General features: G+C 39.2%; 1 protein-coding gene across 4 annotated transcripts in view; it reads left to right on the top strand.

The window, feature by feature from the left end:
- Positions 1-20,245, top strand: part of GLRA2 (glycine receptor alpha 2) — a 124,332-nt gene extending 104,087 nt beyond the window's left edge. For all 4 annotated transcript variants that reach the window (XM_061459960.1, XM_061459961.1, XM_061459963.1 and 1 more), the window contains one exon: positions 18,739-20,245. In XM_061459960.1, the coding sequence (XP_061315944.1) occupies positions 18,739-19,017 (279 nt within the window). In that variant the 3' untranslated portion in view covers positions 19,018-20,245. The remainder of the gene's footprint in view (positions 1-18,738) is intronic.
- Positions 20,246-23,990: the final 3,745 nt, after the last annotated feature.

Here is a 23,990-nt window from a genome sequence, read left to right on the forward strand (position 1 = left end):
CATGCTAAAAAAGATGAAGAAAGGGGGCTTCAGGAGTATGTTTAACCTAAACCACCCCTAACCAAGAGTCCAGAAAGAGATTGAAAAGCCATTGTAGTCCCAACATTTAGGCTTAGGCTGCACAAGGGATCAAAGAAACAACTTTGCCCAAAGTTGGTTCCTTTGTTTTTCTTCTCTGTATGTAGCTTACCTTTCTCTGCCCAGAGTCAGGACCCAGTAAGGCTCCAATCTCAGAGATCAGGTCCTCTTTCCAATGGGAAGGTGAGGAAACCTGGGGGAAGATTTTCTGATCCCAGGTTGACAGGGATCCAGCAGGATGCTTCATATCAGTTCAGACTGCTGTCCCAAGACTCATTTTCAACAGCAGAGTATTTCAGTGTGAATAAATATAAATTAATATTTCTGCAAGAAAATGAAAGGGTCAGACAGTTAGAGACAAACATATGCAGGCAGAGAATACCAGCACTGCTGTATCTGCGTATTTCTAGCCTGACTGGCAACTGTTCTCACCCTGCACATCTCAAGAGCATAGTACACCAGTTGTATCAAATTACATAGTAAATTGATGAGATGGGCAAGTATTCAGTAGGATCCATGAAATGCATATTTACATCTGACCCAATTAATCACATTCTCCACAGGGGATAGAAGCTGCTATTTGAATGTAATTAATTGTGAAGCATTCTGTAATGATGTTGTCCAAATGACATTGTGCAAAACCAAATTGTATTAACTAGCCTGCTGAAAGCTCATGCTGTTTCAAGGTCTGAAAAACTTTACAGGTTTCAGCAAAATCCAGGTTTTGTGGTACTTTTTCAAAAGCGGTGTTTAAGTCACTTGTCTCTCTATCTTTTTTCCAATGGAAAGCCACATAATTTAGTCGTTCCTGTTCAAGTTGTCAGCCCTTGCTTATGGCAAAGAGATCAGTTGGAGCCTGATTCTAACACATTTAGTTTGACTTCATGATCAGATGTTTATTTCACTTGATCCGCTGCTAGAGCAAGATGTTATTTACTGTAAATATGAATATCTGTACTTAAGTATTTCTTCTGCAGCCTGATTTTTCTTCTTTTTCTTTTCTTTTCTTTTCTTTTTTCTTTTCTTTTTTTCTTTTCTTTTCTTTTCTTTTCTTTTCTTTTCTTTTCTTTTCTTTTCTTTTCTTTTCTTTTCCTTTCTTTTCTTTTCTTTTCTTCTCTTTTCTTTTCTTTTCTTTTCTTTTCTCCTCTTCTTTTCTTTTCATTGTAGTAACACTGATCTCTCTTGCACAAAAGAAGCAACTAGACATCTAGGAGTAGATGGATAGGTGGGAAAGGAGATTTTCTTTGCTACATGAGGGGTGGACTAGAGGTAGTTACACTGGAAGGAATAAACACCTTGAAATTCCACATATTCTGAGTGCTTGTTTCTCAGAGTCTTCACAGAGACCCATTTCAGATGAGGGGCATCTGAAAACTCTGCGCCAAGCCCCACCACAGGTCACTAAAAATTGACGCAACTTCCACTCCCTGGGACTGGTTTCTCCCCATGGTGTTTTAGAGCTGGCACAGCCCTGACTCTTCCTACACAACACTTCTTGACTACAGCAGGATCAATGTCAAGAAGAACTTACCATTGGAAAGTGCAGTTTTCCAGCAGCTGATTGAATGTATCTGGCATACTGAGTGTGCCAGAGTGTCTTTAGGTCCTGGAAAAACAGACCGGAAAGGTCAAAAAAGGCTGCTGTGGTTGCCAAAACGTGAAGTGATGAAGCCCAGAATTCTACCCAGTGAATTTCTGCATGAAGTCTGTAACTTCTCTCTTTGAAGAGCATAGCTCTTCAAATCATTCAGTTTCTAACTTGTGTTTATAATTTCTCATGCAAATACTGCGTGTGCATTGGTACACACACATTTATAATCAAATTGTGTAAATGCAAGTTATTTTACCAAGGTGCCAAGGTTTTAATTTCTCTGTGATATCATGACAAGACTCTAGAAGACATGGCACCTTTGTTTTCATGTCGCACCTCACTCTCATAAAGCTGTTCTCTATGCAGTTTTCTAAGAGAACTCTTTCTGCTAGTCATGTGGAAGTGCTCTGCCTGTAACTGACTCATCCATTTTTCTTTTAAGGCTTCCACAGCCTATTGGTATAGAGACTTGCCTTTAGGTGCTCTGTAATCTTCATCTGTCATAAAAGTAACCAATGAAAAATGGAGATCACAAGCCCCCATCATTAGAGATTACCCGAGTTGCACAAATGTGAGATCTTACATGGCTTTCTAGGAAAGCAAGTTGTGTGTTTCCTGCTCAGGATGTAAAGTCTTACAGGTACCTGCATGTAGCAACCTTGATATTCTCCAGTACGAACACTCCAAGAAATTAATCTATCTGTTGTCTGTTAATTTAGGCCAGCTTTCTTTTTAATATCCATGCAAGGCTCCCTATTCAAATATGGCTTGTTTCTGTTGTCAAATTGACAGAAAACAGCTGTACAATAGGTATTTGTGTAAACAAGAGAGAGTTTTACCATATATTCAGGTTTTGCAAAGCACAGTATAGAACCAGATGCTAGATGTCCTCATTTACCCCATCTGTAGAATTTTCATTTTGCAGGCTTTTTTAATTCTGTGCTGAGCATGGCAGGCAAGTGTAATCAAGTGTGATGCCACTACAGGCTGGTGAGACAGAGAACTTGTGCATCACAGGATGTTGTTTTAGAGCCCTTGGTATCTTCTTTCTGAAAGAAGTGCAGGGTCCAATACTCTTTTTTCACCATTACATACCTAGTTAGACGAATTAAGATCTACTTCTTGGGTCTCGTGTGTTTCATGGCATATGCAGCATGGCTGCATAAGTACTGCATAAATACACTGTCCTACCTTTGAAAGGCTGGTGACCCTGCCTGCCACTGTCACAGGACTTCCCATGAGGAATCTGGGGGACATTCTTGTGTTTGCAGATATTTACAACAATGAGTTGATACTCAAGTCTTCTGAAAATCACTTTGTGCCCTTGCTCAATAGTTTTCTAGCCCTACCAATAGAAGGTATAAGTAATTCTTATAACCTTCCAGTGGCTCTTGCAGAAGACAATTAGCTTTCTTGACAGTTTTGCAAGTCCTTGCCCCATCTTTTAATGATAAGCTGGGACAAATTATGCAGTTATTCAACTGCAGTTTCCTTATTAGACCATAATGTCTGCTAATCTTCCATCAGACAGGTCCTTCCTTGGGTATTTGTGTATGCATGTGTGTGCGTCTAAGATGAAAAAACAGAGAAGGCACTGCATATTTTAGATATTACTCTCTCTACATTAGCTTTAAACTGTATATCCTGCATAGGTCACTGAATTTCTTTTGTGCCTGCATACCCAGTAATTGTCAGTTTTCTTCAGGCTGTCATATGCTGACATGTCTCGCCATACCTGGGCTTCAGCTTTTCTGAATTTATTAATTCTAGTTGTCTCTCTGAGCCTCTTACATTTGGGTATCATGCTTCTCACTCCAGGTAGCCTCAACACTATTTCTAGCAATGATTTCTCTAGCAAATCTAAAGGAGATTAGTTGTTTCTTGGTTAATCTGCTACCTTCAAAATTATTGCTCTATATAGCTTTTTTAATTACTTTTCAACCCTTTCCTACCAAGTGTGAGCTTAGCTGCTTTTCCTAACTAGTTTGCAAATCTGTTTTTTGGCTTTTCAGCTTAGGCAATGTGCTCTTCATCTAACATTTTGTTTTCAGCTTCATCTTTCTACCTAGCAAGTCAAACTTCTTATCACAGACCACATAAAACTGGATTCTTATTAGAAATAATAGATTTTTTTAAAGAAATTATTGTAAACAATTGTTTTAGTAATGCCTATAGAAAGGTATAATACTGCGTTTAGATTCTTGTTTTCAGGTTTATACCGTAGACAAAATTAACTTGTCACTAGTTTAATTCCAACATGCTGCATTATAGTTAGAAGGCAAAGAGGCTCACTAGGAACTTTTCTTCTGGTCATTATCCAGACTTAGAAGTTATATAGCCAGTGTAACTTTGAAATTCATGGGGCAGCTGTTCAGCAGCCAGCTGCTTCTCTTCTCATGTGACATCCCAGACAATGTCCTCAGTCTCACTTCTTTTTTCTCACTGATACACCTTCCCTGGTGCCCAACCTGACTTTCCTGAGTTTGTCCAATATTTACCTCTTCCCGCAGTAAGGTCTTATTCATCCAAGGGGAGAAGAAAGGATTTTAAGGGGCATACCACCCTTGATCTCTTGTGTGAGCTGTGGGCTGCCTTAGCCCGAGGCAGACACCTGCACTCCCAGAGCACTGTACCCCAGGGATACAGGAGTGCCTGAAGGGTAATCGATGTGCCATGGTGGGATGTGAATTTTGATTTTCCTTTTCCCACGAATGTTCCCTTCTTGCCTTCCATATCAAAGTGAAGATGCCTTAGGAATTTGTACCAAACTCATATGAATCTGGGGATATTTTCTGCCAGCAGCTTTCGAGGTTTCTAAGCAAAGAGGCTTAGACTTTAGTCTGTTTACATGTTTAAAGCGTTACAACACAGGGAAAGCTGTTTGGCCTGGGCAGTTACTGATTTTTGTTCTGTTCTTCAAACTACAAATACAGAATTGTAGGATGACAGGGAGCAGGAACAGAAATGCTCTTAAGAGCCAGCTGGCAAAGCTAGCAACAGGCAGTACACTGCAAAATTTAGCTACTGAAAATATTAATCAGGGCTGTTAAACAGTTTCTTCAGCAATGTGCCAAATAGATCAGGAGTGAGTTTAGGAGAGATTTGTGAGGGGTTGTTCCTCAGAAAGGCTGTGAGCCGAATTACATCTTTCTGTGCATATGCTGACCCTCAGTTGAGTATTTCTGATTTACACCCTGTAATTCTCCTTGACTTGCAAGTACTCCTGGAACAAAAGGTCAGTAAAAAAGTCTCTGAACAATTTATCATTCTGGGCAGGAATAACGATAGGCTCTTTCTATCCTGAGGCTCTTTGGTTCCCCTTCCTTCTGCAGCAGCACAGGTTACAGCTGATGATACACTACCTAAATACAGCTACAGAAGTGTGTATTTAGTAACTCATGACAATCTCCTACTGAGCTGTCTGCTTTCTGAGTCTGTGCTCTCATACTTTCTTAGCACTGAGAACTGCCCTTCACCCTGAGGTCCCTTTTAGAGGTTACTCCTAATTTTAACTTTTGTACAAAGTGAGGAAACAATTTTTCAACACATAGATGAGGAGCCAGGATTAATCCAGTACTTACTTTGACAGTGTTAGAAAACCCATAAATGCATGATGCAGTCTAAAATCAACCTGGCCAAGCATTTAGCTCAGTTATCACATTTAAGAAATGGTGGCAGAAGAGCAGAGCTATGGATTAATTTGCACGATAATTTATTTAACAGAAAAGCATGCAGAATTTTAATTACAATGAGGAGATTTTACATTTGATGGAAGTACTCGTGGGTTGCTGATGTGACAACTGTGGTTTGACAAGGAAAGACCACAAAAGGCAAGACTTGAAAACTTCCAGACTTGAAAACTTCCAGACTTGAAAACTTCCAGACAGGCATGCAGTGACTGTTTCATTTTGGGCCCTGCAAAGAACACATATCTAAAATGAGTATGTGACAAGTGGGGAGTGTCGGATTTCTGTGTGAGAAGTTGACAAGTCAGACAAACAACAACCATGTATTAGCTGTGGTGGTGAAAAGATCACATCACTTACAACCTTTGAAGCAACATGGAAACTGACTGCAACATCTTATAATGATCTAAGAGAGAACTGTCTCTTTTTTTTTTCCCTCCCCAGTTATATATAGCTGTTAGAGAGGGCTCTGCTGAGTGGAAAATGGAGCATATGATCAAGGGCAGTCCAGTGAGTCAATTTACTGACTAATACTGTAGGTTATCATGTCAAATATATAATACCAGCAGTATGAACAATAATGAAGCCCACTTTATTTCTTTCCTGTAAATTGAAATGAAGATGTGATTGGAATTGTCACACCTTGGTTATATGAGCCAGATTCCCTTAATCATCCAAAACAAATTGCCTTATTCTTTATATTGACGTATATTTTAGGAGCTATTCCGAGCTGAAACCATCTATTTAAATGTGTCAAACACGTTTAAAATATCCTCCAGACAGCTGCCCCCTTGGGTGATGGTTCAATGGTCTCGCACTTTGAAATACCTGCTCCCCTCAGACCCAAAGAAGGTATAACTCAGCCTTTCATCCTGTAGGGAGAAATCACTCAGTGCAGCATCATGCAGAGGCACTGCAAATGAGCTCCGGGATCATCAGTAAACCATCCAGCCCTGAAGCTGACAAGGCAAGAGACTCATAGAAATCCCAGATGGTCAAGGGAAGGAGCCTTTTCTTGCCTGATCTTCTGTCTTCCCATGCTTCAGGGTGTCAGTGAACAAGCATGAGGAGGGGGATATTGCCAATATTGTACAGAATCCATCAGTCTTCTTCCATTTCTTTTGTTTTCTTTCCAAACTATAGGGAGGTAGTGATTTGTAGGTTTATTTATGGCATTGATCATTAAGGTGGTATTCTCTGTAACATCGAATTGGACACTACCTGAAGAGAAGGTGCAGTTAACAATTTGGCAAAATTTCCACTCTACAGAAAAGTTTCATTTTAATTTAGCTGTACTACGGAATGCTTCTTTTGTTTTGCTGGTGCCCAAGCTCCAAGTGAAATTCTGATCACCTTTTGGTCTGTCAAAATTCTGGCATGAGCAGAAAAATAGGAAAATAACATTTGAATCATACAATCAACTAGGTTGTAAAAGAACTTTAAGATGATCAAGTCTAACCTTTACCCAAGGACTGACAAAAGTATGTCACTGAGGGCCTCATCTGCATGTTTTTTTAACACTTCCAGAGACAGTGATTCCACCATTTCCTGGGGAGCGTGTTTCAATGCCTGACCACCCTTTTGATGAAGAAATTTTTCCAAATACCCAGTCTGAGCCTCCCCACAATTGCAAATCACTGCCATTCCTTCAGGGATAAAAAGAGTATATAATCAATGCTATTGATTTCTAAACTACTTTCTGTAAGAAGACAGCTGAGAGCAATTGGAGAGACATTTACTAACTGTTTGCTAAAGATAAGTCCCAAAGCCCAAATATTGCTTATCTGTTAAGTATAATTTCCTGAAGGTGGTGTGTAAACTAATATAGAAATTCACGCAGTGTTGCAAATTTAGCACATATAAGGAAAAGCAGATGATTCTGCTGTGATTGGACGTGTCATTGGAGTGTTCCTGAGCATGCCAAATCTTTAATCTATTACTATTTGCATGTATTACCACGTTACTCAGCTTTCAGTAGACTAGAACAACATGTATTATGCACAAGACACAACTCTTTTCACTGAGCTTTAAACTTAGAATAAAAATGAAATCCTGTTTGCTGGTTTTGCAGCACAGATTTTTCAAAGCCTCCAAATGTTTCATGCTGCACATTCTGGGTGGTCAGAACAAAGTCTCAGACAGCTCCATGGGCCAATGCACTCACTGATCTTCAGCTTTCCATGCCAGCAGCGAGGCATGATGTATGTCATGAACAGTAGTAAAAATAAGAAGCAATACTTTTCAAAATGCTTTGTGTTACTGGAAACTTTTTGAACAATTACAAGCTCTCTGGTTATCCAACAGTGGAAGATTTAATTCATTAAAAAACCAATCCAACAACAAAAAAAATACAAACCAAAACAATAACAAAAAAAACCCACAAACCAAAACCAAATCAAACCACCACCACCAGCAACAACAAAAAAACCATAAAACAAAATCCCCAAATCCCTAAAAAATACCCCAATCTGTTTCTTGGTTATTCTCAAAAGGTAGAATAACACCTCTCAGTTTAGAGGAGGTCTTGCAAGGTGGAGCTCTACTTTTATGATTTGTCTTTTCTCTGGAGTAAGAGAATTTAGCTGCAAAGAGCAGAAAGGAGCAAAAGCAGATGCGGGTTGAGGAAGGAACTGAATTTTGCAAGCAGAAGGTGAAGGTCACATTTGGAAATAAGGGTGAAAGCATTAAAGAGGAGGTATGTAAGTGCAGAACTTGGAGTTAGTGAAGCAAAAGCTGTGGTAGAAAAGAAGTAGAAAAGGAGTCATGAAAAAAGACAGGTGCAGAAGAAAGGAGTCAGAGAAGCAAAAGGACCAAGAGTAGCTATTGAGCACCATTTCCTTAGTCAATTTGCCTATGTTTCACATTTAGTGTTTTTAAGACCTCATTCATGTTTCCAGCTCAAAGGACAAACAAATCAGGATAATGTACACTCATTATTAATGCACAATGCGTGTGTGTGATATACTATTGTTCATTACTTAGGCTGCTCCCAAATCCATCATCTTGTCTGATCCCGGTAGAGTGTTCCTGCCTGGTACTCATGAGGCTGTTGGATGTCCAGTCAAGTAGAAACCCAGGCATCTGGGTCTCCCTTTGTCCCAGGGATTCCTGCTTTGCTTCATTCTTTGACTTACTGGCACATTTTCTGAACACGATCCTTCTCCAGGTGTTATCCTCTCACAAAAATAGGACCTCAAGGTCAGGTGGTCATAGGCACTCAAAATGAGTTCTGGCCTCTTCAGTATACTCAAGGACAGAGGAGAAGCTCCAGCACTGCAGTGATTTAGAATAACTCCAGGACACATAAAAGATGAAACATACAACATGCGTATTTCAGGACAGCTGCTGGCATAGCAACCCTTTATTTTTGTGTTATTCTTGTGTTCTCTCCTTTAGATAAATTAATTCAACATTTCTTCTTCCATTTTCCTTGATATTCTTGAGCAAAGCTTCTGTTCAGATGAGCATCTGAGTGTTTCCCTAGAATACCCCTTGTACTGCTATAGCCATGCTTTCATGTTTCATCTTCCTGTACCTCTGTCTTATATGTTATTAAATCTGTTGTTTCAGGTTATCCTTTTGTCAGTTTTGCCAAGTAATAGAAGTCCATCACCAGGCACTTTGCTGCTTAGCTGCTGGCCTGGGCAGATGGTCCTCCTGGAGAGGTGCCAGCACCCCACCAAGGAGCCTGTTCATGGGCAGAGAGGATTGGGAATGTTTAATGACCCTTTAATGACCCTTGCCCATGTATTCTGTATCCGTGCTCCCAAGAACCACATTCCCATCTGAAGAGGAAAAGGTAGCTGAAAAGTTCAGATTTTAAGGAGTTATTAAAAAATAGAGTTTTCATTTTGATAGATGTTCTGGAGGCAACTCCTAACCTTAAGCTGGAATTCTTACGAGGTGGACTTCCCACCAAGGAATGCCTTTAGGGAATAAAAAAGGCATTAGATGACTAAAGTAAGTAGATGCCCACAATAATATGTATGTACATGTATTTATGTGTATGGGGGCATACAGACTGTGTGAGTGTGTATATTTACATTTATCTAATGCAGTAAATGAAAAATTATCAAACCCATTTTAAATGAAATCTTATCTCACGCCCATTGTATGTATACCAATGACCTTGTAGTATTTGTGGATTTATTACTTATCAATGAATATTTATCTATGAAAAAAAAAACAACCAAACAAAAAAATAGCCAGAAACCAAAAAACAGCAAAAATCCCCTCAAGAAACCCAACAATTCTGTCTAAAGATTGCGCTGTCAAGTTGCTATAGCATTGAGTGCCATTGATTTTTACGTGATGATGAATGTTTATTTTGCTGTGAATAAATATCAGTTTCATAGAGCAACCCCTCAGAGAAGCAAATCAAAATGAAAATACAGAAATCTATTTGTGTAGTAAACTTCTAATACATTAGAAGAGTCAAGATGTTTCTAAGATGTAATAATTTAAAGTTTGAAGTGCAGATACCTGCCAAATACTTTGTTTAACCCAATCACCTTCAGGCCTATGTAAAAATAGATAGAGAAATCCAGATTGAGATCTTGGCTAACAACAAGAACTAAGTGATATGCAAATCCAGAAAAGAAGATAAGGAAAAAAACTTAACCCAAAACATTATTTATTAGAAGTTAGATATTAAGAATGGATAACTGGAAAAGGAAGGCATTTATTTGTCTGTTGGCATGCCTCCTTAGGAAAAAAAAAAAACGATGCACAAAACTTGTTAAATTTACATGTGAACACTTTAGGATTATTCAGATATTCTTATCTATTTCTTATCTATTTTTATCTACAGAATTTAAATTATTAATATAATTTGCAATATTTAATTCATTTTCCGCAGTATTTGCAGAAATTAAATACATGGATGTCTGAGAAAGTTCTGGTAATCTCCATCTGCATATGCTGCGGTTTGTTCTGGGTGTTTGTTGTAGCAAATGGCTTGAAGAAAAGAATCCACCAACAAAGAGGAAAAAAGTCCTCTTCTTCCCCTTTTCTTTCCTCTTTTTTTTTATCTTACCCCTTGTCTTTCCCTTTTCCCTTCCCCTTCCCCTTCTCCTTCTTGTACCAAGTGGGAGACAGCCAGTGCTCAGCAGGGTCATGAATGCTACAGTTCCCAGCACTGCATCCCCAGCCCTGACCCAGGATGGGGTATGATGTTCACTGTTCCTGTGGGCTGTAGATTGGCCCTGAAAACTGAGGAACCTGAGGAAATTAAAGCTTGAGCCCGAAAAAGGCCCAAGCAGCATATTGTTCTACAGGTTAATCTGCATGAATTAAATCAGGAAAGCTGCTTATGGGTCCTGTATGCACATATAGATTGTTTGGGCTTCTTTAATTATGACTGTTTGACAAATGAAGTACTCCGAGATGCTACACTTAGGGCATGCGGGTGCTCTAACAAAGTCATCTAAGGTGATTACAGCTGAGGCAGAGGGAGGCCAGTGAGAAATCTCCCAAAGGTGCAGTGAAAACCCTCTTCCCCAAAATATTTAAATCTGCTCAGAGAAAAGTGCCAGAGAACCTGATGGGAAAAATCCTGGGCAGGTGGGCACTCAGATACCCCTGCTCATGACTAAGGTCTGTGAGCTCGAGTGCCCTATGCGCTGGGGTGGCTGTTCCTGAAGCTTGTCACACAGCTTGTGGTATAGGACTTGCTGAGTTGTGTTGGCCCTGCAGCAGGTTTCAGGGCAGGAAAATGCTGAAGTCTGAGGCTGTGGCTTGAGCACTGCAAACGGGAGGTAGGTGAGAGTCTGCTTCTGTCCCATCTCATTTCTCCTGAGGCAGATGTTTTGCAGGAAGCAAGAGAAAGTGGGATAGGTGAATTTTAGGTACATTTCCCTTGGGGATTTAGGTTTCTGTGTTCTAGCATTTTAGCAAATATAGTCTTGCTTTACATTATTTTGCTTTCATGTGGCCATTAACCACTATTCCACATTCTAGCAGAAATAGTCACATATTTAAACACTAGCTTTGCAGTTTGCTCAGCCTTGCGTGCAGACAACATGTGCGGAAGTTAGTTGCCCTGTATCCAACAGATTCGTAGTCAGAGCAGATTGTCTTTCAAATCTAGGTCATTAACATGTATTTGATAGAAAACACAAATGTGCCATTCCCACTGATAAAGTGGCCAACTTCTGCTTTCATCAGGGAGAGACTGGCAAAAGAGTCTTCCAAGAGCAGTCAGGTCTCCAGACTTCATTGCCCCCAGGGGATTGTTATGTCTGTAAGGCAGTCACAGATCACCGTATCTGGATATTTTAAGACATTAGTTTCCTTTAAAACAAAGGAAAACCAAGACAGTGTGTCAGGAACAGATCTGCTGTTATTTAGAAGCTATAATTCTCTGTCATGTCAGCTATGATGTTTTGCAAAATAACAGTTAATCTGTTTGTCCCTCCCTCTCTCAAAATTAAAATATTAATTATCTATAAAACATTAAAGTTGAGTAAGAAAATTACATTAATTGCATTTGCAAAATGGAGAGAAGGAGCCCTTTCTTTACTAAAGGAAAAGGAAAATCTTGTGGTTTTTTTCTTGTAACAAACTGATTGCCCTTACCGACTGTATAATCTTTATTATTAAAGTTATCCTTAAAAAATTTAGATTCCACTTACAGATATTTCAAGCCAGGAAAATATTTTTGCACCGCAACATGTTTAAATTATGTTACTCTTTCAGTTGGATAATGTTCAGTTCCTACTCAAAGAGGGCAGAGCCACATTAACTACCATTTCATTATTGTATTAACAACAGTTCACTTGCTGTTCTTACAGAATGAGTAAGTAAATCACTCATGCTTCAGAGATTCTTCTGCTGTTTATTGGAGACAGGAGGTATTATTAAACACAGCTTTCTAAAGCAAATGGAAATTTGTCCATTAGAAACCCTTACCGAGGACAATGACTGATTTTGATTTTTCTTCCATTAATTAAAATGTCAGTGCTATTTACAATAAGGCATGAGTGTATAAATGAGAGAAAAAACAAACCTCAGTGAGCAGGAAAATTGGTGTTAAGAGAGGTAGAGAAAAGGTGAATACTACTGTCACAGACAAAGTGGTGGGTCCTGATAAGGCAGCATCACACAGTAGGATTGGACAGAGAATGCTTATGTTTTTGATGGAATTTCTTGTTGAATATTTAGGAAAGACAATACTTAGGCCAAATTTTGTGATGTGTTTGATCTATACTTTGGACAGGATTGAGGTGAGAAAGTGACAATTTTGCATCACCTTCTTCTCCTCTGAAGCCTAGACTAAGGAGGAGTGGGAATGGCATCTGGCATAGGTGAGCTGAGATCCAGAGCTCTTCAGGGTGAAACTATTCAGAGATGTTTGTTAGTGACCTCTTTATTAACAAATGCCACCAAAGCTTGCTCTATTTTCTGTTTTACACACGTCTAAGAAACTGGAACTTATAGGTTTTCAATGTAAGTCAATTATTTCTATGTCAGCAGGATTTAGCCTCAAGGTGGAAACGTGAAAAGAAAAACACGACACTCAAAGTACTAAAAACTTGGAGAAATGCAGGGCATTTCAACATTGGCTCCAGCTCCTGGCATGTTATCAGGAGATGAAAGACCCGAATTACTGTAGGACATTGCATATTTGATGAGAAGGAATGGCCTCTGTTCCAGAATCCTTTCCCTAGCAGTGGTCAGGCATGAATATTGAGACAAATTGTATTTAAAAGTTCCAAGATAAACATAGAAGGACTTTTCTGTCTTCTGAAAATAAGCAACAAAGGATACACTTTTCCATGAACTAGGTTGCACTTTCAATAGCTGCACAGGGACCTATGAATCTGTGCCATATTGTTATTTTCATAATCTGAAATGTTCTCACATAATGATTTACATACATAAATTAATGATAACTTCCCTTTAAAAAAAAAAATTCTCCCTTTCTCCTTCCTGGTGTTACTGTGTTTTATGTTGTTTTCTGCAGTGAAAAAAAAAAAACAACAAAAAAAAAAATTAGTAATTTACTAATTTTCCTTCCTTTATTTTCACCATGTTTTTTATAATCTCTGTGATATCCACCCCCAAACACAGCTTTTCTAGGATGAAGAAATTTCATCTGCTTTTTTTCTCCTCATGCAGAATATCTTTTCTCATTCTTGCTGCTCCTCTTTGCATTTTATCTAATTCTACTATGTCTTTGTGGATTTTGAGTGACCAGAAATGTTCCCTGTGTCCAAAAACTGATCACACTGTGAGTGGATGAAGTGGCAGAATCGTGTGTTCTATTTCATTTGCCCTACTGGTTAGCAGAGCACTAATGTTGTCAGAATCATCTATTTGGTAATTGCCCAAACTCCTACTTGGGAAAGAACCAATTTTGAGCCCATTACTATCTATGTGTAATTAGGGTTATTTTTTGCAATGTGTTTTGCCTTGCACTTATCAACCCTGTATTTCATTTATCGTCATGTTGTTACTTAGTCACTCACCATTTAGAAATCCTTTGAAAGCCTGGGTTAGATTTGTCCACTTTGAATAGCCCATTTCACCTGCGTACCTTCCCGTGGGAACCTTTGTCCCAGCTCATTTATAAACCTCTTCCTTTTTACTGGTTCTTGCACAGATTCCTGGGGATTGGCTCCAGTGAATCCCTCAGTTATGGAATCGATCTTTTCTTCCTAAACTCCATTACTGCCTTTTAAACAGTTAATCGATGAAAGGACCTTCCCTCTCATCTCCTGACAACTTAGCTTTGTAAGAGCCTTCTGTGAGAGCCAAAGAGGATTTGAAAGTTCAAACATGCTTCTCAGCTGAACTACCTCCATCCACATACTCAGTGATTCCTAAGTACTGAAACTGTGTGAGCATGAGTGTCTTTGCAAAACCACACTGTGAATTGTGTGAAGTCCTGAGAGATGGGAGGGGTCTCAAAATCATGAAGGTGATTTAGGAATTAATTCTCTAAAGCTATTTGGGTGACTAATTCCACGGATTCCATGTTGCATCCAAGTCTGAGTTTATTGCGAGTTTCTAACTTTGTGTTTATGAATGCCAAAAAGAAAATCTCTCTATTGGTCTCTACCCTATACTTAAAAATAATCTCCAATGTCCTTGAAATTTAGTTAAACCAGCTAGCTTTCTAAACTCCTTGCCCATCATACGTTGGGAAAAAATTAGCAAAAATAAACAAATTAATTACATCAGAGATCAAATTTAATAGACTGAAGCTAGCCTCTCATTTTCCTTGTTGTTAAAACTGAGTCAGTGCTGATGATAAGCACTTAAAAGGGGTCAGGAAAAAGCACTTCAGAATGAATTGCACAGAAAGTGGTGCATACAGTGGATTTTTTTTTCCCATTACTGGTTGTTTTGGTATGAAGCTGGTGGCATAGATAACTTTCAAGACCTGATGGAGTAGAAATAAAAGCTTCACAAAGATTGAAGATTGAGAAAGAAAACCATGTCATAAACACCGCTGATTGCCTACTGTAAAGCTAAGTCAAGAGAATCTAATGCCATTACTTTGTAAAGTACAGAAAATTACTAAATTCATAAAGGGGAATTAAAAAATAAGACAAAATATAGTTCTTGTTTGATGAAAATGGTTTAACGCCAACACCTAAGCATATACATTATGATGCCATAAGATAACACACATAAACCTATGCAGCTGAAACTCATCTGTAGAAAGCATTTGCCCAAATCTCAGGAAATGTAATTAGTTTTCAAAGGATAATTCTTCTATAATGCTCAGGAAACATGCATGAGAAAAACAGAAAAAGAACACTTTAATCTTGCTATGTGTTTATTTTCTGCTTCCTATCCTAGCTTGTGACCCTTTTCTCTATGTCTTTATCAAGGACAGATTGATTTATGACTATGCAAGACTAACTTCACATCCCTATAGAAGGATTAAGTTATGACTTCAATGGCAGTGGATTCTGCCACTTCAGTAGATGTCCAATGGCTTCTGGCTGCTCTTTGATTTTCATTTTAAAATCTGCAAAAAACATAAATAGACTAGAATTTAAGCAAGTGACATCCTGTCTTGTTTAAAAGAAATAACTTTGATGTGCAATCCGATTAATATAATGATAGAGATGTTTGCAAAGTCATTTGGACTATTGTACTAGCAACTAAGTTGGTGAACAGCACAGGCTGAAGACTATCTTTGGGCAAGTCTCCATGGTAGGGTATGTCAGATGATATGAGCTGATGATATGACCTTAAGAATGAAGAGTCACTGTGCAGCCCCACAAGAAAGAACCTTAGGTAGGTTGCCCAGTAGTCCACCAAGCCTCTAGGTTAAAGAAAGAGATATCCACTATGTTAACAGCAGGGTAGAAGCAGTACCATTCTCTTAATTAATAATTTAGTCATTGAAAAAAGTTTTTCTGTTAAAGGTTGGAAAAAAGCTACTTAAACCCACAGTTTTTATCTTTTTTCAACCAGCAAACAGCTTCATGTTGGGAGAACAGGTAACAAACCCATCCAGAGATTTAGTGGTGAGAAGGAGATTCAAATCTGCTCAAGCACACAACAACTAAGAAACAGAACACTTGAAGAGTAGGAAACAGACCATGCTCTCCTCACACACCAGGTGAAGGCTGTAACTCTGGTATTCAGTGTAAATCAGAATATAGAATCGTTAGGGTTGGAAAGTACCTTAAGATCATCTAGTTCCCACCCCCCTGCCGTGGGCAGGGACACCTCACACTAAATCGTATCACCCAAGGCCTCATCCAACCTGGCCTTGAACACTGCCAGGGATGGAGCATTCACAACCTCCCTGGGCAACCTATTCCAGTGCCTCACCACCCTAACAGGAAAGAATTTCCTTCTTATATCCAACCTAAACTTCCCCTGTTTAAGTTTTAACCCGTTACCCCTTGTCCTATCAGTACAGTCCCTAATGAAGAGGCCCTCCCCAGCATCCCTATAGGCCCCCTTCAGATACTGGAAGGCTGCTATGAGGTCTCCACGCAGCCTTCTCTTCTCCAGGCTGAACAGCCCCAACTTCCTCAGCCTGTCTTCATATGGGAGGTGCTCCAGTCCCCTGATCATCCTCGTGGCCCTTCTCTGGACTTGTTCCAACAGTTCCATGTCCTTAATATACTGCAGTCCTAAATAAAAAAGTAGCATGGGGAGAGGGCATGGTTCCCTCATTTTTTTTTTTGTGAGAAAGAAGTGGTACAACCAACTCCCTGTGGAGGGAAAAGCAGGGTTCAAAATCCCATTGGGAAAAGCGTGTCTCCTTACAGCTAAAGGATGGGTACTGAAGACCTGAAAGAATGTGATATAAGCATCCCTGTCCCTAAACTCAGGTGGCTTCCTGCTCAAGTTACAACACTGTAAGCTTAAAAGCAGGCTGTGACATTGAAGAGGAATTGCTCAGCCCCACATGACAAAGGCGTGACCCAGTAGGGCACAGCAGAAGTTGAGATTCTCCAAGTCCTGTTAAGCTCAATACATGTTTTTTTTCCTCCCATAGATCTCTCAGGAGTAACAGAAATTAAATGTTTTAAAAATGAATGAAGTACATATGGCAACACAGCTGCTGAAAATCTGTTACCCTTTTTAATCCCCTCCCATGTCCTGGGCATGCATTTTATCCTTCAAAGTCAGAAAAAGAGAAAGCGCTGCAAGGAAAGCAGTGCCATGTGTTACTGGGGGACTTTGTGGTGTTAAGTCACACAAGAGAAGTCTTGCCTACAGATCTATCCAGAACTTAGGTCTCAGTGTGTTCATCTTTAAAATACTTTACATATTTATAATCAGTAGGACAAGCAGAATTTCAGAGTTTTCACAGAAGGACTGAAACCATAAATAAATAAAATTGAAAAAGGAGAGGACCATGCATCTTCTTCTTAATGATGGTGAGCTTTGGAAATTAAAGGGATATAAACCCTTGGTAAGTTCTCAAACAGCTTTGCAATACCACAATTTTTCACCTGCTCATGGGTACATGGTAGAATAATCCTCAGGCTGAAGTGACAGGGGCTCCAAAGCACTGATTACTGCCTATCCTCCTTCCATAAGTACTCAATGCCATAAGCAGTCAGAGTGACTCATATTTGGTAGCCTTGGAACACAGTACTGGTTATTCATGTTTGAGTGTCAGCTCCAAGGTAAGGAGAGCAAGTCTGTTGATATATTAAATTCCAATTGTGGAGCTGGGAGATAGAAAAATGCAATTATTGAAGAAGATGCTTCTGTGAAGAAACAGTGTTTTACATCCTGAATAGGTATAAATTGTCCTCTCTCCCACGCCCGAGTTAAGCAAATGTGCTCCTTATTCAGTATCTTGCTACTGTGATGTTTTGGTTTTTTTTTTTTTTGTTGCAGTCTCTCATTCTCTGTTAAGATCAGAAAGCTGTGGTTTAGCAAGAGATATGAGGGAGTACTGCCTGTGAGGAACTGGGCTTTTCAAGAAGTGGTCATTTTAAGTCAACAATGAAATATTTGTTGGATGAAGAGAAGGTCTTTAACTAGGGTGAGCTGCTGGACCTGCAGTTCATCCCAGCTAGAATGAAAAAGAATAAGGATGTATCTTTGTTGGCTTTGAATCCTTTATCAAGGGCTGTCAGTAGCTGTTAACTTGTGTGTTATTATTATAGAATCATAGAATAGTGAGGGTTGGAAAGGACCTTAAGACCATCCAGTTGCAACCTCCTGCTACTTGTCTGATAAGACAGAAGAAATGGCAGTGAGAATTTAACAGCATGGTCAGAAACCATTCATCACACAGTTATGGTGATAAAGTTCAGCAATAGCTACTCATATCTCCAAAACCAAATATTACCCATCAGACAAGAGAGAAAATAGATTTCTGCAAGATGGTCCTATATTAGCTTCTGCTATTGCACCTGACACCCCGTTACCACTAAATTCTAGTGCCCCGTGCACTTAGAGCAATCTAACACAGTCATCAGGGCACTCCAGTGAGCGAGGAGGGACTCTTGTTTTGTAGATCAGAGACAGAGGTGCAAGGCTGCAGTTAGACTTAACACTGGATACACATTGCCATGAGCCTGGGCCCCTGGATCTCTCAATTCAACCAGGCTGGAGCAGACTCCCTGCTAGCAATATGACCATGTTTCTTTCCCACAGCAAGCCTAAGAACAATGAGGAACTTGTACCAGTTCTCTTCCCTCAGGGCACTTGATTTAGTGATAGCTAGGAAAATTAAAGCTCTGATTCACAAACACTAACAGTCATCTAATTTCCATGCATTTTTAGTGTGAGTTTTAATTGCTTGCTTGTCTTTGAAACCTGGACTTTGTATCACAGTTTAACCAGATAATTTGCTTAGGTGCTTTGGAGGAGTGCACCTCAACTACTCCAGTGTATGGCATGTTCAATAAGCAGGTAATGTGCGTCTTATTTGTCTTCTTTATTCCCCAGGAAGATGAAGTCACTCGTGACAGTCGATTTAATTTCAGTGGCTATGGGATGGGTCACTGCCTCCAAGTCAAAGATGGCACAGCAGTCAAGGCCACCTCACCCAACCCACCTCCAGCACCACCAAAGGATTCAGATTCCATCAAAAAGAAGTTTGTTGACCGTGCAAAAAGGATTGATACAATATCCCGTGCTGCATTCCCACTCGCTTTCCTCATTTTCAACATCTTTTACTGGATTACATACAAAATTATACGGCATGAGGACATTCACAAGAAATAGGCAACTCTGGTTCACCAGGACTTCTTAGCCAAAGTGATCCATGTGTAAATAAACAGTGAAAAGTCTTTCTGTCATTTGGACTAAGGGTTTCTTTTCCCCCAGGACACTGACGAAAAAAACGAACAAAAAGGAAAAGAAGTATAGAAGGAAAAGTGATTGCATGAAAAAATACGCTGTGAGACCAGTCAATGAGGGTTCCCCCTGTGTGCTCTCAGTGCTGTTCTTCCACATTCAACATTGATCAGACATCTGTAAATGGGGCCAAATTTTGCTCAGCTTTATCACCAAGATATTATATTTCAAACAAGAGAGAATCAGAAAACATACAATTCTCCTAAAACATCTACCAAGAGACTGTGGTGGCTACAGTACAGTGAGTTATAAGAGGACCAAACTTTTTCAGGATAATGTTGCCTTTCTATTTGAAACAAGTCTACTGAGCTACATTCCATGACCATGTCTGTAGTTAGTGGTTTCACCAAGGAGTCTTTTTGTGGGTTGTAAATTATTTCTACTGATAAGGGAGAGGAAAAAAAAGAAAAAAAATATTTATACTTTACTATCCTTGTGGGTGTGCATTTTAATATTATCTTGCTTTACTAGAATTGTTATTTTGGGGTTGAACTTGTGTGTCGTGTGATTTATTTGATAGTTGACACTCCAAAAGCAGTGAAACCGACTGGTTTATTTTTGTTGGAAGACAGTGCACTTACTTCATTTTGTTTCTGCTGATTTTACATGCAACTTGAGGTGCCAAATTGTATTTTACCTATTGTGCTACCCTGTACCACACTACTTAGTAAGAACTTGTTTCCTCAAAGGTGTAGCTCAGTTTATCATTGAGTTTCTATAACTGCTCTCATTGTAGCTGCAATCGATAGCTCTATAGGTAAACACAACTCGTTTACAGACCTCTAATTTATATCTTTACTCAAAGTGGCTATCATTTTAAATATCATTAATTAACCTAAGAATTTTAAAACTGTACTGTGATTTTCAGAACCTGTTACCTTTTGGTGCCAGATCTGCATTATTCAAATCCTTGCTACATGTTTTAAAGTAGAAAAGGGGAAAAAAAAAGGGAAAAAAAAGATGGTATTTTTGCTTACACAGATGACAACCTGTAACATAAGATGAATCAAACATTAAAATTTTACACTTGCTGTAAAAGGGTTTATTAAAAAATGGCATTTGTTCAATTTCAATAAAGCTAAATGTGGTACTAACATTTCTTCAGTCTCTTCTTCACTTGCAGCTGGAGGATTGTGCAGCAGAAAGAGGGTGAAAAGCAACTTTCTGCTGACCTGACGTAGCACACTATGCTATTTATCTATCTATGCTGTTGCAGACCCTGAAAGCATAGAAATATAAAATGAATGCTTCCAGGGATGGTGTGTCCATCACTTCTCTCAGCAAACTGTTCCAGTATTTTACCACCCTCACTGTAGAATTTTTTCCTAGCATCCAGCCTGAATCCCCCCTGTTTCAGTCAAAAACTGTTATCCCTCATTCTATTGCAACAGGCCCTGCTGAAAAGCCTCACCCCATCGATCTTGTAGGTCCCTTTTAAGAACTGAAAGGCCACAGAAAGGTCTACCTAGAGCTGAATTGCCTCAACTCTCAGCCTTTCCTTATAGGAGAGGTGTTCCATACCGTCTCAAGGACCATATCAGACATGGGGCTAGGATATGACAGACCTTGAAAAACATTTGCATTTGCTTCTCATTTGCTTCCGCTAAGAGGTACAACAGCTTTGCTAAGCCATTTGTGTGTGTGTGTCTGCATTCGTGTCTCTGTGTATCTGTGTCCCATCCCGCTCTACGCAGATGCCTGTAACACCTAGGCTTTGTTCCAGTACCAGGACAAGGGAGGGAATCTAGAGATCTTGACAAATCTGATTACTAAACATCTATGTAAACTAATAGTAAAAAGCCAGTTGTGCATGCTATCTCCCCATACCCTCCTCAGCTCTGTAGACTCTCCTGTCACTTACACCTGTGACAGAATTGGAAACAGCCGTTTTGATCTGAGACTGTGGATCCAGACATAACTGACAGCCCTGGAAGGGTGAAAAAGTGAGAACTCAAGACAACTGTTTAAACTGTTCTGCTTTGCAAAATAAGATTTTGACTCAAATATTGTAATATATATGTTTTAAAGTGTAAGATTTGCTTTTATTCCTTTTTAAAGTGGAAGAGCATTATATTAATGGATAATAAAGTAGAGGAAAACCCCAGTGCAATCCTAGTTCCATGAGCTCCAGCAGGGTGAGGACACTCAGCTGTAAACTGTTTGTGTGGGAAGTTAGAAGCCTTCATTGATACATAAACACTCAGGACTTGCTTTTACCAGCCCCTTGTTCCAAAAGTTCTGCTTTAAATGAAGGTATAACGGCAGGATTAATCTTAATCCTCAGTCCCCACATGTGTTGCAAATGACTGTCAGAGCCTATGGCTCAAAACGCTCCCCAAGGACTGCAGACCACTACAATAGCAATGCAAACCAGTTCTCAGCTGATGGATGTTTGTACCTCTCTTCTTGTGGTGAAGCCTATGTGCCTCCAGCACTCACATCAGAAATTCCCTTCCACACTTTACTTGGCTGTTAGCATTGACTAAATAGTCTGCTAAAATATTCTGCTGATCAAATTTGAGGTACGCTGACAGTATCCACAAGATTACTCTGTTGTTGCCTTGTATATACGTTTGGGTCCAGTCAGGGAGTAATCTGTGTGCAAAATACAGGTGTCTCTCTTCTTGAAGACAGTCAGAATTTATAGCTGCACAGCAATTAAGTTGTGAATCTTGAAATTATCTAAATCTTGGACATAAATAATGCATGCAAACGGACAAAGCCCACCAAGAACACCAGTTAGGAATGGCCACATGATACAGAAAAGTTCTCAGCATGCTGCTCAGTGGCCTCTGAACCACGCCACACAAAAATGGTTTGATACCAGAGTATACTGGTATATTAGTAATACTAATCTTTTCCTCAAAGAATGTGGCTGGCAGCAGAAAGTTTTACACTGGCTGAGAAACTGCCTGCAGATAAAAAGTCAAATAACAAGGGTAGCAGTACTTCCAGAAGGACATGACTTTCCTAAAGAAATGCTCCATAGGTTTATCAAAGAAATAAGACTCCAAAACTGGACACCTTGCATTCAGAGAAGCAGCAGAATTAAAAAGTGAACGGGTTTCATTTCAACACCACCATTGAAAAAGGAAAAAGAATGGATTACAAAGTAAGCCCTGGACAAATAGCCTTCATGAAGCAGGAGACACAGCAGGATGGAAGGAAAGAGACCCAGGATTAATTCTGAAGAGCTTCCAGATGTATGGGCAAACCTGCAGGTTACAATTCTAGATGGTAAGATAAAATAAAACCCTAGGGAATTTAAGTACTTGCATTTAGCTATAAAACAATTATTATGACTTCTAATTTATCAAGACAAGCTTAAAAAGCTTTAAACTTCTCTTTAAAGGATGCAACATCAGGTCAGGCCATTGGCACCCTGTTGTTACAGGCTGGACCTGAGTACAGAACCATTCGGTGCTCAAGAAGAAAGCTTTAGCCATCTCTCACCAGACAGATGTTGTCATGTGCTGTGACAAAGCCTATTGGATAAAAGAGATCTTTAAGAAAAACTATGTTGCAATAAGAGGAAAGTGGGGAGAAAAAGGTGCAGTATGAGATGAGAAATCTTTTTTTGATCCTCTTCTCTGTTTCTTTTTCCTTGTTTTTTTTCCAGTGACAGAGGCATCACTTGTGATGTGCTGAATCATTGGCTATAAGTGATATAGCAATAGTGGGCTTTAGAGTCTCCATTATGAGACATCAGCAATTCACAACTGTTGGGGGACAACTCCAGAATCCGTGATGCCTGTGGGGTCAGCTTTTTTCTCATGCTACAGAGGTGAAGAGTAATGAAGAGTAAGGGCCAACCGTAACTAATGTTATTGAAAAAGTTGTGAGGAACCCAGAACTAATCTTTGAAATTATACACATGGGCATCTTCTGGGAAGGGCTCTTGCTGGGCTGGAGTGGTGTCTTTGGCTCAGCAACAGGATTCTGCATCACCTGGAAGTAATATTTCATGAATTTATTCCAAAGTTCTATATATTCTATACTTAGAATATATTTCTAGATATGGAAAGAAATAACATTTGATGTGTAGGTGTAAATAGCATATGCACAGCTTTCTAATACTTATTCTTTTAAAAACTAGAGCATGACAAGGAACAGAATACTAAAAGCTGTCGGATGAGCTTTGCATTAAACAAAGAAGCATGAAAATAATTTTAATTAATGTATACATTTTCATTATTTATAATATAGTAACAGTTGAAAACAGGTTTCCACCAGACTTGTAAAGTAATTTATTCTAATGCTTTTTTACATAGAAGTTTGTGTCTTACAGATTTTGGAAAACCAGAAAATCAAACCCAAGGCTGCCTAGTGGAACTCCTGCCTGAGGGGAAAATCTGAGCAAAGTAGCGCTTTCTCCAAAAATGTTCCTTACAGATTTTACTTTAAAAACTAATCTACTCTTGTTTGACAGGAAGAGAAAAAGAAGATATTTATGCCATTTGAAGATACTTTTCCTACTTTTGCAGGGAAAATGTGAAAAGTCATCATATTTAGGGCTAAGCTGCAAAACGAGAGTTTTACCAGTTCCAGACAAATATCTAGACAATATATTTTCAATTCCAATGCATTGCTCACTGAAATCAAAAGGAGAGTAAGTATAGAAATAAAAATAAAAAGAAAGAAGAAAATAAATAAATAAGAATTACTTCGTTGACTTTAATAGATCCTGTATCAGTCCCTAATGAAGGGTAAGTTTTGAATGCTAAGCACTAGAAATAATCTGGGAGGGAAAATATTCAAAGTGGATTAGCTCTTCAGTGTCCTCTAAGGAGGAATGGAAACTTGAGTCAAAATAAGAATCTTCAATATTAGGAAAACTGACT

This window comes from Pezoporus flaviventris, unplaced genomic scaffold, assembly GCF_033815535.1.
Source record: "Pezoporus flaviventris isolate CSIRO_AGI_PZ_B2104156 unplaced genomic scaffold, CSIRO_AGI_Pfla_v1 ptg000030l, whole genome shotgun sequence".
Lineage (NCBI taxonomy): Eukaryota > Metazoa > Chordata > Aves > Psittaciformes > Psittacidae > Pezoporus > Pezoporus flaviventris.